The sequence below is a fragment of the Ammodytes marinus genome (assembly GCF_949987685.1).
Source record: "Ammodytes marinus genome assembly, chromosome: 4".
NCBI classification, from domain to species: domain Eukaryota; kingdom Metazoa; phylum Chordata; class Actinopteri; order Uranoscopiformes; family Ammodytidae; genus Ammodytes; species Ammodytes marinus.
In genome coordinates this window covers 14,137,106-14,153,400 of record NC_137233.1, presented here as the reverse complement: position 1 = coordinate 14,153,400, position 16,295 = coordinate 14,137,106, and the positions used below count along the sequence as shown (strand labels likewise).

The window sequence follows — 16,295 nt, the reverse complement described above, 5'->3', positions numbered from 1 at the left end:
ATTTCCAGCCACTGTTCCTCTTTTTGGGCATTTACATTTGGCTAGTTTCTTAGAAAAGCGTTCTTACTTGTTGCAAATTAAAATTAAAAATGTATTTAATTAGCGATCTTCTCTCATCACAACATCTTGAATATTCCTGAAATACATCACAGGGCAGGTATTTGGGATTTCATATCAACTGCATTAAAATTTTCCCAACATAACCTTATCTTTGTAAAGTTCCAGAAAATATTATGGTTACACTTTTCAGTGAACCACACACCTCTGCACCACCAAGGTGTACTTGGTAAAAGTAAATTTAATCTGAAAATTAGATTTGAACATGTACTGTTGTATGTTAGAAAATACTGCAGGTTCAAAAGTGAAAGTAGGATGTGAAAGATATATAACAATTAAGAATAAAAAGGAAACTCACATGGCGTCCTGTATTTGTCCTCTGAGGTGGAACGTTACGTCCTTCTCGTTGTCCTGCTGCTGGCGCTGCAATGCAGTCACTTCAGCCTGGAGCTGCTCGATCTGAGCCTCCAGCACCTTCACCTCATCCATGTTCTCCTCACTCATCTCAGCCTCCATCATGATGGTCAAACACTGCCTGATTTCAACGGGGAAAAAACATTGGTTACATTAAAAGGCTCTTCCAAAAAAATTTGTAAGATGGGGCCCTTTTCTTGCTTATACAAAGACAATTACATTTCCAATTATCCCTAAATAAGATACAGTTTTATTCTTCACAATTTTTTTCTATTTTGTCAATATATTTATATTGGTATTTTATTTTTCAAATTAAAGACCAATTTAACACAAACTAAAACTGTAGAGAAAGACAACTATAACATCTATAACTTTGGGTTAGGGACAATTCTGCATAAAACATGCCTTATTTTTTTACTCCTGTCATCACTTTATTTCAAGTCAGTTAAAAGCTAAAAAAAAAAAAGTGTGACCATATTTGAAAGTGCCATGCTGATGTTAATGTAATTAGTGTTTATAAATTCTTAATTTAAAAAAATAATATATATTTTACTAATCATTTTTTTTAAATTTGCAACATGATAAAACTAAACGATTCATACATCTTATTCCCCATGTCTTTACATACCTTGGTCTTCTATACGATTACGTAAAGAGATGTTAATCCCAATCCCAATGCCTTATGTTTAGATTAATGAATTGATTTGCCCTTTAAGACTTCTTAAAATGATCTCTATACAAACCCTTTATTTGGGTTATTGGTACGATCTCTGTATTATCTGTACTAAGAACTTCTCTGATTAGATATTTGTATTGAACTTTCATATAAAAGAAAGCCAATAACAACTGTCACAAACGAAGGAATATTCTACTTTATGCAGGAGGTGAAAGGATGTTTGATTTTTCACTGTGATGAGCTTTGCTGTCAGAAAAGCAACAGGCCTAGAGAGTGGTTAATTTGGCGTAGGTCTTTTAATTCACATTGTAGTAAAATAGTAGTCAAAATTAGCTCTTAGCATAACACTTCACTGATAATGTTGGGGAAATTGAGACAAGCTGTCATGTTTTAAGTTAACTTACCTTGTTCGTCTCCGTAGTAAGGTTGAATAGGTTTAATTACAAGCTACTTTTCCACCGGTATAAACGAGTTTTAATAATTCAATTGATAAATTAAACACGTTTCACTCAGCTGATTCTGATTCCTGTATCTTCAGCCTGAAAACCAAAACAGTTCGCAGCCTCGCGCCCTCTGGACTCTACCACTTTTCGCGTCTCGGAGGGGGTAATAGATTGTTCGTCTGAAGAAAGCGTCATTAAATTTGCTTCTTTTCATAGTGGAATGCTGTTAATGCTCAAAATGTAAGTTTGAAAATGAACACTATTATCCTGTTTTATGATATTTATAGGCACAAATAAAAGCCTGTCTGAGGTGGGAACTGCGAGACTCCCCTCTACTAAGAAGCTGTAATATATGATGATATATTCGTAAAGATTACAGCGAATAAAGATAAATAATATTATTTCTTATTAATTTGTTAATTAAAGATTTTAAATACATAACCATTTTAAAAGAAACATAGCGACATCCCTTTTTTGGCCTTTATCTGTGTTTTTTTCTTCTAAACCACAGCGGAACGTTTCGGTTCTGCGGAAACAAGTGCGGAAGGGACTGTCCGCAGGAGTGTAGCCCGGATAGTTTTTACGGTAACACCAGCTGAATACATGTGAGGTAGGCTAAACATTTGTTGGTTTTTTTACTTGTAGCTATATAGATTACATCTGTAGTTTGACTGTCATCATTCTATAAACTTAGTTAGACTAAACGTGTAGACATTTTGTTTTTCATACTTGTACTCACTCTGTCCATATAGAGAGTATATTTTATGCATGTGATCAAGTGAATCTTTTCATGTTGACTTTACTCGTTTTGTTTCACTTACTCTTACTTGACCAAATCCACCTTTACACAGTTGCTGCCGTCTAATAATACGACTGTAATCAGGTTTATAACGTTTAGTTTTTGTTGAGAATTTTCAAGGGATATGTTGACCTACCTTTATTGTATGTACATTTTAGTTGTATTGCCTCTTGTTAGTAGCCTGGCACCGCCCGCCTACCTACATTCGCTCAATTTTCATTTCCCTTCAGTAGTCAGTCTGGGTCTGCGGTATATTTGCGGGTTTTTCCGGACAGATTTATGCCGGTCCAATCAGCGAACAGAAGGAGTGGCTCAGAAGCCGGTGCATGACATGGTTGGTTGGCAGATCCAGAGTGGCACTGGGCAGATCCAATAGTTTTAAACTTCAACAGACTCCAAATGAGTTAAGGTTTGTCAATTGAGCGATTCCAGACCTTCTGTACAAATGAAATGAAGTAGGATGGTCTGGTAGGACCAGGCTATCTTGTTAGATAACTGTAGCTGAAAAGTCTTAGTGGGGATCCTGCTTTCAAAATATGAAGAAATTATTACTCATCTCTGTGTGAGATGAGTGGACAACCTGAAATAAAGTGAAATGACCGAGTTATATTTGAAAAGTATCCGTATAATGCATGAATTTTGACAACCCATATCAACTGATTGAATATGTTTTTAATAAACCAGTCAATCAAATTATATATTATGTGAACTCAAATTCGATATAACGAGGCATTATAATGTTAAATACATATATAATACAAATAAATTAACTATGGTGCTTATTCCACCAAAAGCTATGCACGCACATGAAAACCGCATTTTAATAGCTGAATACGGTAGTGACTTCTACAGATGAAAGATATAATTTATTATCAGACCTGTCCTGCAGTAATTTTTAGGAATTGACAGTTAGATCTCTGGTATTTGTTTTCTGTGCAGTGTTGACGTGGATACAGAGCAATGCGGCGTCTCTACATCGGTGGGTTGAGCCACGCTGTCACCCAGAAGGACCTAAAGGATCGATTTGGAAAGTTTGGAGAGGTAGAAGATGTGGAGGTCCGGACCAGGAGAGACGATGAGGGTGAGAGTCCAAAACACACTCTGACAGCCATGATAATGATTGTTTAATTTTTATACTGTTATTTTTATGCTTTACGAGCTCTGATTGGCCTTGGTCTGTTAACACGTATTTTATATTAAAGCCTATGTATATGCACACTATGCAATATTTTAATGAAAAAAAACACTGTGCTCTGTGCTGATAAACACACCACCACACATTCTAGTGAGGCAGAAGTGATAACTGAGAGGGATTGTTTTTGTGTGAATTTAATATTTAATGAAAATGTTTCATAGTCAACCTTTTTAATAAAAATAATTATTTTACTTTGCAATTCCAATTTAAAATTCAACTATAAATTAAACAATTTAATTCCTTCAAATAATGGCATTTGATTTATTAATGCCTAATTTTAGTGCAAATATACCGGTCATCATATTTTAAATAAAAGCATTTTAATGTATCAGCTTATTGTTTAATTTCAACTAAACATTGGGAAATTCTGTAATAATTCCAGTTTCACACTCCAAACTTCTTATCTTTCTTGTTTCTCAGGTGTTCCCTACAAAACATTCAGCTACATAAACATAAACATTTCAGATGCAGACTTCAAGAAATGTAAGTGAACTGAGCTGCATTGTTTTGTACTACAAGAGAACCATCTTTGACATGTAATTTAGCATCATCTATCCTCCTTATTTTACCTTTACATGAGAAAATACTGTTGATGTGGAGAAATAACTGTTCTCTCATGTTTCATCTTATGTTAATCTGCACAATGCTGGTTCTGGAAAAATATTTTTTTTAAATAAGGTTGTATTTTTTTGTTTGTGTCCCTTACCTTTGTGTCTACTATGACATACATCAGTATGATTTCAGTGTGTTTCCTCTGCAGGTCTGACGGTGCTGAACAAATCCAAATGGAAAGGAGGAACTCTGCAGATTGAAATGGCTAAGGAGAGTTTTTTGCACAGGTATAGTCATGTTTACATTACCTGGAAAGTCTTCGGACAGTCTAATATTAACACAGAAATTATTATGGGGTGAGAGAAATATGACATTTTGAACAATTTATTTAATTTGAAAGAAGGCTGCAACTAACAATTTTTATTATCAGCTAATAATTTCTTATCATCTTCTCAATCCATGAATTGTTTTGTCTTTGAAATGCAAGAAAATACCTGTCACATTTTCCCAGAGTCCAAGATGATGTCTTCAAGTGTGTTTTTTCATTTGACCTGCTGAGGAAGAATATTCTAGTAAAATCATACTAGATAGAAAAAAACACTAAACACTCTCATTGGAGAACAGTTAATATTTTATTTGGCAAATTACTCAAATGATTGATCAGTTATCAAGATAGCTCCTGATTAATTTCGTCTGTGATTGTGCATGCTGGTAGAAGACATGGAGGAGCTGATCACAATAAAGAGGTTTAGTGTATAACTTTATTGGTAAAGCTAAAACTTGTTTCTTAACCTACAAAATGATAGCAGACAAGGAAGTAAGATGAAAGCATCTGGGCTATTAAAAAGAGCTTCTGCCAGTGGTCAAAGTCACATCCCGGCTCAAGGAGGAAACCACACAAGAGAATTAGTTTAACCAAATTATAATTTATTAAACCAAGTTTAAATACTCTAATGAATGGTGCGTGAATGTCAGTAGTCAGTAATGGGTGCGGTGTCTGTGTGAGTGAAGAGTGTATGGTGTGTGTAATGCAACCCTAACTAAACCAAACCAAAACAAACCATTCATCAAGGGAGGGAGCCCAAGTGGCTGACTCCTGCAGCTTTTATAGCTCAGGAGAGCAGCCAGCCTGGGTTTTGATTATCAGCAATCAGCTCCTGGCAGCCTGCCAATCAGGAGGTGCCAGGAGCTGTCACATTATCCTAAATAGATTTGTAGTTCTGGAGGTTAAGATTAATGCATTCAGATGGTCCAAGACTGTTAACATTAACAACATATTCCACCTCCCTCAACCACACACTATTATGATGGATTCTTTCTGATCTGAGTTGGTGATAAGTTTGTGGTATTTGTGTCTTAGACTGGCCGAGGAGCGGCAGACTGAGGCAGAACAGCGCCTCCAGCCGCCTGTGGTCGTGGACAAGAAACAGAAGATGCTGGATTCACTGAGCAAAGCCGGCGTGGAGAACTTCACCATGAAGGCTGCAGTGCCAGGGACCGAAGTACCAGGACACAAGGTCGAGTCATTTTCCAATGTGTGTTTGAGTGAGGAATTTGTAGTATCTCGGTTTGATGGACTTCAGATCCCATAAATCAAGTAGAGCACAAGCAATACTGTATTTAGAAGAATAAAAGGTAGACCGATAAATTGGTTTGTCAATTAATTGGACCATTGAATGTTGTTTGGAGATGATCTGCTTTGGCCAATACCTGCGCTCACAAGGCTGATTAAGACCATAAAGAAATAATGTTTAAAAAAAAAATGTAACACAAATATTATCCTGGAAATGTTTTCTATATTAATGATGATTACAGACGGCTGGAAAGAAATCCAGAAGTCCCTTATTGCAATACTTTACAGTCAACACCAGGGAAGGCCAAGTGCAATAGACAATGCACATTTTTGTATTTAAATAAGTTTTTCTGTGTCGATTTATTAAATAAATTTTATTTTTTAAGTTCCATTTTGTTTCTGATTTGATATTGTTGTATTTTATCAAATGCAAAAAAACATGATATCAACATTATATACTGTTACTGCCATCTGACGACCTGCTCTCTAAATATCAGCATCTGCCATTGAAAAACCCATGTTGGTTGACCACTAGAAATGGAAAGAAAGAAATAGAAAGCTGCCAGTTTTTCCACTCTCCACTTTTCTGACTCTTTCTGTTGTTGTTTTTACCACAATAAAAGCCTACAAAACGATAAGCAAGAATGTATCAAGACGACCGATAAACATGGAAAAGTGATGCGTTTGCATTAGTTTGGAAGCATGTGAAAAAAGGAATAAAAGCATGTCCTAATATAAAAAACAATGTGCAACTTTGTTATATAATAATCGTCTTTATGTGATAGCTGGCATAATGTGTGACGATGGAGCTGTCTTCTGTGTGCTGTGGTTTCAGGACTGGGTGGTCAGTAAATTTGGACGTGTCCTCCCCGTCATGCAGCTCATTGGTCAAAAAGGCAGCAGAGCTCGTACCGTGAAGTACGACCCTTCCAAATACAGCCACAACATCCGAAAGCTGGACCGGTCCACCGAAGACCAGCACACACCCGTCACCCAGCTCACCTGGGAGGTGCAGGGAGGCGATGATGACATCAGTAAGAAGAGACGGGGAGAGTTCCCTCCGTTTGAGCCATCCAGACCCAAGAAGAGTCGGACCGACACGGTCAACTCCAAAATCGCTGTGGGCAGAACCAGGTGAAAAAATGTTTAATGTAAGGTTTTTCCTAGGGATGTGACCTATCCTATCCAATATCGGTATCGGTTCTGATATGCTTGCAATCTACTTATTGGACTGACAACTCTAAAAAAAATATATATATATTTTTTTATAAATCTAAATTATTTTAACTATAAAATAAATTAAAATAATTTTGGCCATAGCTATGTGATCGTACTGAAAAATAGTGGATCTGTGCATCCCTAGTTTTTCTTTTATTATAAGTGCAAAAGGTTTGTGCTGGTTTCTCAGAAGTCCCTGATGATTTCTGTGTTTACATATTCTTGTTCATATTTCTTGCTGGTTTCTGAGGTTCCCTGATTTTCTGTGTACATAAGAAAGGTCTTCGATTTTGAGTTTAAAAAAAAATTCTGATTTTAAAAAAAATATAACGTATTAGACAGAAACTGATGCCCTTCTTTGGTTTTTGATTAGTCAGCTTTAAACATGCTTTGTGTCTAATGTCACAGATTAAAGCAGACTGCTGATCAGACTGAGGCTCATCAGCCCACCAACGGACATGCACCATCAACCAACCACCGACCAGCTCAGAGGACGGGGGAACTTTTTACTCCCAGTGATCTTGATTCAGACGAGGAAATCTGCAAAATGGTGGTGGCTCGGACCGACTCCCATGCTGCACTTATGGAGGAGGATAACCTGGAAGTCGTCGGACTGGACTACTCTGTGAAGTCTGGACGCTCTCATCAGCAGCAGAAAGGTAAGAGACAAGGATTCCACTTTTGAGAATGACAGAACTTATTTGACAAATATGTTTCCGTATCCCATTTTGCGCATTAACTCTTTTTCGCAATCAAAAACCACCTAAAGTGAGCGTTGTTGTTGTTTTTTTTTTTTTTTAACCTTGAAGTGAGCGTTGTTGTTTTTTTTGGCTACTGAGAACTTATCTCTTCAGCATTTTAAAGAGTAGTTGTATGTAATTTATGAATATTGTCAATAAGAGCTATCTGCTTTAGGAAGGTGAATACTATTTTACATATGCTGTACAAATGTGATCAACTGTATCAACACAAGTTTTTATTTGGGATTCCAGGCGATCCAGGTGACGAAGAAGAGAATGACTACGACTCCGCAGACACGGATGAACTCTTCGCTTCCAGGAAACCAGCTCCTCTGCCACAGGAAAGGCCGACTTTGCCCACTGCAGAACCCATCTCAGGAAACGATACAGGCAGGAAGAGAAAGACAACAAAGAAGAAAAAGAAAGCTGTAGAGGAAGAGGATGATTCAACGGATACCGAACATCAGAATGAGGATTCCTCTCAGAAACAAAGTAAGAAGAAGCGGAAGACAGTGCTCCCCATTGTAAAACCTCCTGAAGAGTCAGAGAATGAAAGTGAGGATGAAGATGAAAATGAAGACGCAGAGGAGTTAGATTCTGATTCTGATTATGAAGCCATGTTTTCTAACGTCACCCATCTGGAGATCTCACTGGCTGATCTACAGAAGCTAGCTGAAGAATCCCAGCAAACCTCTGAGACTACAGCTCCCAGCATGCCCGGCGCCTCCTCCAAACAAGAAGCTAACCTTGCACCTGCAGAACGACCGGCTCCCAAGAAAGGCACCACGCCAGAAGAAATCCTCGCCGCCCTCATGGAGATGGACAGCAGCGACGATGAACGGAAGAAGAAAAAAAAGAAGAAAAAAATGGTCAGGTCGACGCCGCTGCCTGCCTTCCAGGGGACGAGAGCACTGAACGAGGGATCAGAAACAGAGAAGAGACTGGAAGAGGAGGAGAGAGGAGGACGTGAGGTTAAAAAACAGAAGCTAATCATTGAAGAACTTCAGCTGACTCACAGAGCAGCCGACAGAAAAAACAGCAGGACTCTGAGCGAACAGAAACACGCAGAAACAGACAAGAAGACTTCAGGTAGTAGTGAGGAAGAGAATGAAGATGAAGAAGAAGAGGAGGAGGAGGTAGAGAAAAAGAGGGAGATGGTTAAGAACAAGGCTACATCAAATGTTTTAAAAGTGGCTCCAACTAAAGCTGCAGCAAAAGCTGAGAAAGTTGAGTCTGTTTCCTCCTCTAGCAGTGATGATGAGGAGGAGGAGGAAAGGGTGAAGGCTAATCAGACTGTTCTTACTGCTAAAGCTTCACCTTCATCCTCCAGCTCTTCTGCTGAGGAAGACGAGGACAAGCAAGACATCATTCTAAAAGATTCTGTGAAAGCAGTACCTCCCACTGCTCCCGAAAGCGAGTCCTCATCCAGCGAGGAGGAAGATGAAGAAGAGGTGAAGGAAAAGGAAAAGCAGGCTCCTATCTGGGTGCCGTTGGGAGCAAAGGAGGAAGAGGAGCAGCAAAGGAAGGCTAACATGAGAAGGCTGGCTGCCGTCCAGCAGAGACAGAAAGAGGCTGAAGAACACAAGAAGCTCATCCAGGGAGCTCTAGCCAAAACGGTGGGTGCAGAAAGTGTGGGAGGATCAGATTGGATGTCTGAGTGTTAAGAAAGTCAGGAAATTGTGTCTGTCTTGGGGTGAAGCTTAAAATAAGCTTTAGGTAATGGGTGGTGGGGTGTGACAATATATTACAAACCAATTAATTAAACTGAGGTAAGTGTTGACCTTGGAAAATCGAAAAGACTGAAATATATATCATCATATAACTCTTCTTATTTTCCATTTTAACTCTTGGGTGTTAAGAGTTATAGTAATCAAACCTGTCTAATAAAAATATATATATATTTTTGACTTGAACAAATGTTCACACATTTTTTTAACCTTTTACATACATACGATATGGCAAACTTGTCCTGTATTTACACCTACAGCTGATAACAGAGCAACATTAGCTTTCATTTTGAGTGTTATATAACAGTCTGTCATTCTTCATTAGGATACTCCTAAACCAGGTGCAGGGAAACACATTGTCTTTGGCTCTGATGATGATGAAGATAAGCAGCAGAAAACTTCAGAGGTCACGGCGTCAAAGAAGATGCTGTTGCCGGACAGCCAATCAGAGGACAAGACCACGGGTGATGATAAGGCATCAGTCAGTGAGAAAGACGCAATGAAAGAAAAGGTAAGGAAAGACTGAACTAAGGAGAAATGGGTCCGATAATGTTATATTATGTTCCTATGAATTTGGAGAAATGCCTACTATGAATCGCCTGAAGAAATATATAATCTTATTGAAGTGCTGGAAATGTAACCCTAAATCAGCTGTGGTATAACTGTGACTGTGGGGACAGGTGCGTCCGAAGCAGTCGGTTCCTCAGCTGTTCAGCGGCAGTGAGGATGAGGAGGATGTTGTTGAAGAGGAGGACGGCAGCAGATTTGACGTCAGGCCTCAGTTTGAAGGTGCAGCAGGACAGAAGGTGAGTAAAGGATGCGTACCTGAAATTACTTGACCTTTCAGAATAAAGCATAAGTTGCTCAAACTGTAAATGAAAAGTCAAGATGATCAGCAAACTCATCATGGTTCATCCTCTGGGCAATACACATGTCAGAACCAGGTTTTAATTCATATTCATATCCCTGTGTTACCATATCTTGATTGAGGAGTGTTTGTGATTGGATGCCTGCCTCTGATGTTGTTGGTTTGTGTTTTCCAGCTAATGGAGCTGCAGTCTCGCTTCGGGACAGACGAGCGTTTTCGGATGGACTCTCGCTTCCTCGATGACAAGGAGGACAAAGACGAGGAGATGGGTAAGGATCTGGCTGTGAGCCTGGTAGTACCCTCTGGTCCACAGTCTGTGGAATACCTGTTCAAGACAGTTACAAATGAACAATTAAGCTAGTCTTCTCTTCTTCATCAGTCCTGCCCACAATCTATAATATGTTTTGCTATGGTTTTAATTTCCAAAAGTACATTTCATTTTTATCTTGTTTAGTGGAGCTAACATTATGAAGTTTTTACCCTGAGGGGCCCCCCTCAAAAGGAAAGTTAAGTAGGTTGATAAAATCTAAAGGGCGGTTAAATGGGAACTATCCATTCAGATGTTGAAATGTCTCTGTCTATGCAAATAAAATGTTTCCAGCTAGTCTAAAAACACACACATTTATAATAGATAATAGCAGAGAAAGTAGCCTATGGTTCAATTGTGTCTTAATACTTTGTTGCACAGACTGATACCTGTTGGTGTGAGATGTTGTGTACGATGTGTTTTTTTTCTGCTGGAAGTTTGTCCTGTCCTGCTGTCTAAAGCAACTGTTTGATGGATTCAGAGAGTAAGAAGAGTGTGACTGTGGAAGAAGAGGTTATGGAGGAGGAGAGGAAGAAGAATCTGTTCATCCTTCAGAGTGTCCTCAGCAGCAGCCAACAAACCTGCAGCAGCAATACAGCCGGCAAGGCCAAGACCTTCAGGTCCGACACACACACTCGCGCACACACACACACACACACACACACACACACACACACACACACACACACACACACACACACACAGAGAGGGCACTGTCTGAGACGCAACTGATATTAAATGGGAAATACATTTTAATAAAAAAAATTCAATGTGTGTTTGCAGAGATGTCTCAGCGCTGCATTACGACCCCAGCAAAGAGGAACACGCTGTGTTTGAGACCAAAGCGGATGAAGCCAAGGAGAGGTACGAAATACAGATCTGATCTGATTAATCAGTATCGCACAGATACTGACCAGATCAACATTAAAGGTTAAGGCAGTATGATTTTGTTATTGTTAATAATGCCCAGGAGGGAGCGCCCTTAGCTCAGTTGGTAGGGCGCTCAGTTGTTTTTTATCTACAATGTTGTGGAAGTTAATGTCAAAGAAAAATACATTCCTTAATGTATGTGTAGACCATAGGTTTGGACTGAGGGTAAAGCCTTGTGGCATGCTGTATTAACCGGGCTGATAAAAATAAATAAAAAATAAATAAATCTTCATCATTAATAGTGACAGAATTTTCAGTTGGACAGATTAGATTTAAACCCGCTCATATCTGAATCCAGATATCCAAACCCATCTTCTTACAATCTGCTTCATGTCATGAGGATGTTGCACTGAGCATCAATACAGTTTTAAGGAGAGTCCTGTGTAACAAACAATTTAAAAAGTGTACTCAATAGCTTCAAATGCAGCAAAGGACACGCAAAAAACTGAGGTGCTCATCCAATCAAAACGTGCATCCTGTACCATAGTAAAACTGTCACGTGACCTGTTATTTTCACAGCAAGGCGGCCAGGAAGAAGAAGAGGGAAGAGGCCATGAAGCTTCCAGAGGTTTCTAAGGAGATTTACTATGACGTGTCTGGCGACCTGAAGGCTGTGTTCGGTTCCACGAAGGATGAAGCCACTGAAGGAGGAGAGATGACCGAGTGGGACCAAAAGGAAGAAGAGGATAGAGGAGGGAAGGACGAACAGCCGACCTCCTCTCTCCTCTCAGATGATCACTGCGCAGAGAAGGAGGACTCTTCTGGATTTAAATTCTCCTTCTTTGAAGACGCCACAGAACCAGAAGGTGTTGAGGAGACAGGTAGGTTATAGCTTGGAATATTTGAGAATCAAACGGAAACATTTGTTTTCCAAAGTTTTTAAATCTCTGTCCGTCTCTCTTTGTTTCTTCCAGCAGAGTACAAGGTTGAAAGCTTAAAGGCACCAAAGGTGTCATGGCATCAAGACCCACGTTTCAATGACAGCAGCTCAGAGGAGGAAGAGGAAGAGGGTCAGGAGAAAGATGATGAGCAAATCAGTATCGTCGCTAAAACCACAGAGTGAGAAACAAAGATCAATTCTGTTAAATGCTCAGTGCTTTTTTTTTTTTAACCGCAGTTTGCTTCGAACCAGGTAGACTTGTTGTCTCGGTATTTTCCCATTTTTGTTTTGTTTAAAAACGTGCTGATAATAGTAAGAATTGCTGTTATAGTAGCAACATTTTCAAATTACTTTTCTTTATCGAAAAGTCTGTCCGAACTCCAATTATATTAAATGTTGTGTCATACATAATAAAGACACTTACACTTACCTTTCTGTTCCTAGAGAGGAGACTCCTTCTAAGACCGATCTGTTCTTCTTCTATCCTGAGGACAGCAGACTGACAGGTAAGATGGAGAAAAAAGAAAAGTTTATAATGTATCTTTTTAGTCCTATTGGTGACTTCAGCCATTCCTTATCCAAACTAAAGGGAAAGGTCAAACTCTTGCTAATTTGGTTGTGAAACAAGAATGACAGAAAACTAAAAGATATGTTTCATGGTGTGCCGTTTAATTAAAGTTATTGGGATTTTTGTTGGTATGATCTTCTAACCCCTCTCTCTCCTCCATCAGAGGGTCCCCGGTTGTTCTGTTGTTCTTCTCAGCTGGAGGAGCAGAGGGAGCAGTGGGAGGAAACCAGGACTGCGCTCAGACAGGTACACGTTAAACTTTACATGAACATGTTTCCTTTGCAATTAATAATGACACCTGGACCGACAGAATTTTTCATTTGCTGCATTAAAAGGAGCTATGGAAGGATCTTCACACGTCTCGTCAAGTCAGCTTTATATAGACCAGTATCACTCGTCATAACAATTAGCTTCAGGGGGGGCTTTACACTCTGTACAGCATTTGGTACCCTCTGTCCTTAGACCCTTTTTCATTGATTGATGATTGATTGATTTAGTTCTTCTTTATTTCTAACAGAATTATTTAAAAATTATAATACTAATTTGAAACAAGTGTGAAACACTATACAAAAAAATATATATAAAGTGTCATAAACAATATTTATAAATAAATGAATCATACATGTCTGAAAAAGGAGCAGGAGGAAGTCAAAGCTTATTAATTCCCACATTTTATTTAACTGCTGATAAGTATCTATACAAAGTAGGCGTCTTTAGCTTTAAACACATATTTTCATATACTGTATGTACACCAAGAATTCAGTTTTTTATAAAAGTTTATGGCTCTTAAAGCCAAATACTTGTATTTGTTAATAATAGGGCACAGTCTATAAAAAGGACACCTTTACATTTTGGCAGCTTTTTCCCATGTCCAAATCTTATGCTCATAGAAACAAATCTAAATTCACATGTAAGAATCCGTTTTAAACTCTTCTTACACATTTGCATTAATGGATAAAATAAAACAACACTGAGTACAGATGTGGACAATAACAGGGAAGATTTATTAAAGATATTTTAACTGTACTGTCCGTTTCCACAGGAATACCGCAAGAAACACAAGGATGCCCGCAGGAAGTTCAAGTCCTCGCAGAAAAGCTGAGGATTATGGGAGGGGAAGTCTGGATTTCAAAATGAGGAGTTGACTGATTGTTTTTCCCTCTCTGTGCCATTTTGTGTCTAAGACTGATTTTGTAAGTTATCAGGAAGGGAAGCCAAATGGATGGTGAAGACACAGACATCAAGGACATCAAGTATCAAATTAACATTGATTTCAGTAAATACTGAGAGACATTTTGTTGTCAGAGCTTCTTGTTGAAAGAGACTCTGATTTGGACTTCTTGTAAGCTGCCATGGAGGAACTGATGCAAATGAACCTCTAGCCAATCACAGTTTCAGAGGACCAAGCCTGTTTCTAAAAAGTAATAAATAAACAAACTTGGCCAGTCCACTCATTTTTCTTTTATTAGTTAGTTGTGTTAATAAATACATCACATCACCTGTATCTATATCAATCAGCTTATGAGACAAATGGTTATGATTCGATTGATGGGGCTGGATATGATCAGAGTTTCATCAGACTGTAATTTTCATTTCATTTTCATTTAACTTTTATTTATCCTCGAGAGACCAATTGAGGGGTGACCCTCATTTTCAATGACGTCGAGTCAAAACAAATTCAAAACAACAATACAAACAAAATATTCAATGCAAAAACATCAAATACACAACAAGTGAAGAGAAGAAAAAACAAAACGATTGAAACATTTACAGAGTGGGGAAGAGTGGCAGCAATTAAAAGGCATACAGTACAATATAGTCTAATTAAAACAGTTACAAGTAGAGTTTGGCAGATCCAAGATAGTCTGTTTAAATTGGCCAGAGGATATGAATGTATTTAGTTTAATTTTTAGCTGTAAGTTGTTCCAGGAGTCAGGTGCACTGAAGCTAAAAGCTGTCTTTCCCAGCTCAGACCGGGCTTGCTGATGACTCATCGTTTGTGGAGTTTAGTAATTTGTATTTGTATTTGGTCCAGCTAGATAAACGAAGTTCACAAAACACTACCAATATACTGACGAATATAGTTATACGCAGGGGTGGACTGGCCATCTGGCATACCGGGCATCGTCCCGGTGGGCCGGCAGGCATTTTGGGCCGGGCCGGGTCCATTTATAAAAAAAAAAAAAAAAAAAAAAAAATTAAAAATCTTTTTTTTTTTTTTTTTTTTTTTTATGGACCCTCGGCTGTGTGACTCGGCCCGGCCCGGCCAAGTCACACAGCCGAGGGCCGAGGGCCCTTCCCTCTCGGGAGTGCCATGGACATATAATTGTGCGTGCAGGCTGTCAACTTCACCTGAAAGTTAAATAAAACTTAGTCCCAGGCCATTACTCATTATGATTGGTTCTAGGCTGGGCCTGGCCCAATCACACACACAGCAGAGGGCCGCCCATTCAGAGGCTGCATTAAATTGTATTATCATGCATTCAACTTCTACTCGGTAATTATGAGCATCTGACGATGGTCAGTTACGTTCAGGGCCGTCGGACTGCGGACAGGCTTGTGGGGCCCAAGGCAGAGGGGGGCTGCACCCAAAAAAAAATATATATATATTTTTTTTTTATTCTTTTTTTTACTGGCTCAATATAGGCCCCTGATCTTTGAAGGCCCAGAAAAACGTTATTTAGGGAAAAAAAAGATTTCATGGGCCTTTCATTCGTCAGTACATTTATGTTATTTTTTAAATAACATTGTTCGGGGCTACGAAGATCAGGGGCCTATATTGGGCCATTAAAAAATACAAACAAAGGAAAAAAATTCCCGAAGCTGACTGGATTTTTTAAACATGTACATTTCTTCTTTCTGCTTTTTGGTCATCTGTGTCTATACATTATTCCAGCAAATAATAGCCTACTAAATAGCTTACATAGGAAACAGTTGATTTATCCTTAGTTTTCTCTTCAAAGTGCACCAGATTGATGAATTTTACTTTAACATTTGAAAAAAAATCTTCCGGGGGAGCATTCCCCCGGACCCCTCTAGAACAGTGGTTCTCAACCGGTGGGGCGCGGACACTCTACCGGGGGGGCGCGAGGGGGATGAGAAAAAAAAAACTTAACTTTTTTTGATAGGTAGTTGCCAAGTTCATCACACAAACACTCCAATCCGCTGATATGAGATCAGTTTGCAATTTTCAAGTACTGAATTAATGGTAGGACTGTGGCCACTAGAACTGGTCTCTGGTCAGCAAAGGTCTTGAAAACAGCATAAGTGTGCTTGTGACATGCGTGCCACCCATGCATGTGTATGGGCACGTGTCCCAGCAGATTTTTGAAATCTGAATAAAAAAAT

The 16,295-nt window shown here is 38.9% G+C and overlaps 2 protein-coding genes across 6 annotated transcripts in view; one reads left to right on the top strand and one right to left on the bottom strand.

Moving 5' to 3' along the window:
• cenpp (centromere protein P) overlaps window positions 1-1,689 on the bottom strand; it is a gene marked incomplete at its 3' end in the record, with an annotated part of 101,417 nt that extends 99,728 nt beyond the window's left edge. Inside the window, exons 1-2 of the mRNA XM_080026304.1 lie at window positions 1,552-1,689; window positions 416-592 (exon numbers count right to left, since the gene is read on the bottom strand). Coding sequence (XP_079882430.1) covers window positions 416-576 — 161 coding nt within the window. The 5' untranslated portion in view covers window positions 577-592; window positions 1,552-1,689. The remainder of the gene's footprint in view (window positions 1-415; window positions 593-1,551) is intronic.
• Window positions 1,690-2,168: 479 nt separating this feature from the next.
• nol8 (nucleolar protein 8) lies at window positions 2,169-14,983 on the top strand. Of its 5 annotated transcripts, XR_013844820.1 has the most exons (19): window positions 2,169-2,200; window positions 3,329-3,470; window positions 4,005-4,067; window positions 4,345-4,423; window positions 5,497-5,671; window positions 6,545-6,843; window positions 7,336-7,586; window positions 7,920-9,283; window positions 9,720-9,905; window positions 10,075-10,200; window positions 10,438-10,531; window positions 11,051-11,189; window positions 11,353-11,433; window positions 12,019-12,320; window positions 12,414-12,558; window positions 12,824-12,885; window positions 13,111-13,193; window positions 13,990-14,755; window positions 14,801-14,981. XR_013844820.1 is itself a non-coding variant. In XM_080025536.1 (18 exons), the coding sequence occupies exons 2-18, from the start codon at window positions 3,350-3,352 to the stop codon at window positions 14,047-14,049; spliced, it is 3,627 nt and encodes a 1,208-aa protein (XP_079881662.1). In that variant the 5' UTR covers window positions 2,169-2,200; window positions 3,329-3,349; the 3' UTR covers window positions 14,050-14,983. The 5 variants fall into 5 exon arrangements, 4 of the variants coding, with proteins under 4 accessions (XP_079881662.1, XP_079881664.1, XP_079881661.1 ...); XM_080025536.1 differs by having other exon boundaries at window positions 12,417-12,558; window positions 13,990-14,983; XM_080025538.1 differs by having other exon boundaries at window positions 5,497-5,653; window positions 12,417-12,558; window positions 13,990-14,981.
• Window positions 14,984-16,295: the final 1,312 nt, after the last annotated feature.

Excerpts from the sequence above, each read along its gene's own strand:
- nol8 (XM_080025535.1), top strand. The coding sequence starts at position 3,350 with ATGCGGCGTCTCTACATCGGTGGGTTGAGCCACGCTGTCACCCAGAAG. Across the intron at positions 11,190-11,352 it reads GGCAAGGCCAAGACCTTCAG|AGATGTCTCAGCGCTGCATT; the intron begins GTCCGACACACA and ends GTGTGTTTGCAG. Across the intron at positions 12,321-12,413 it reads AGAAGGTGTTGAGGAGACAG|CAGAGTACAAGGTTGAAAGC; the intron begins GTAGGTTATAGC and ends TGTTTCTTCCAG.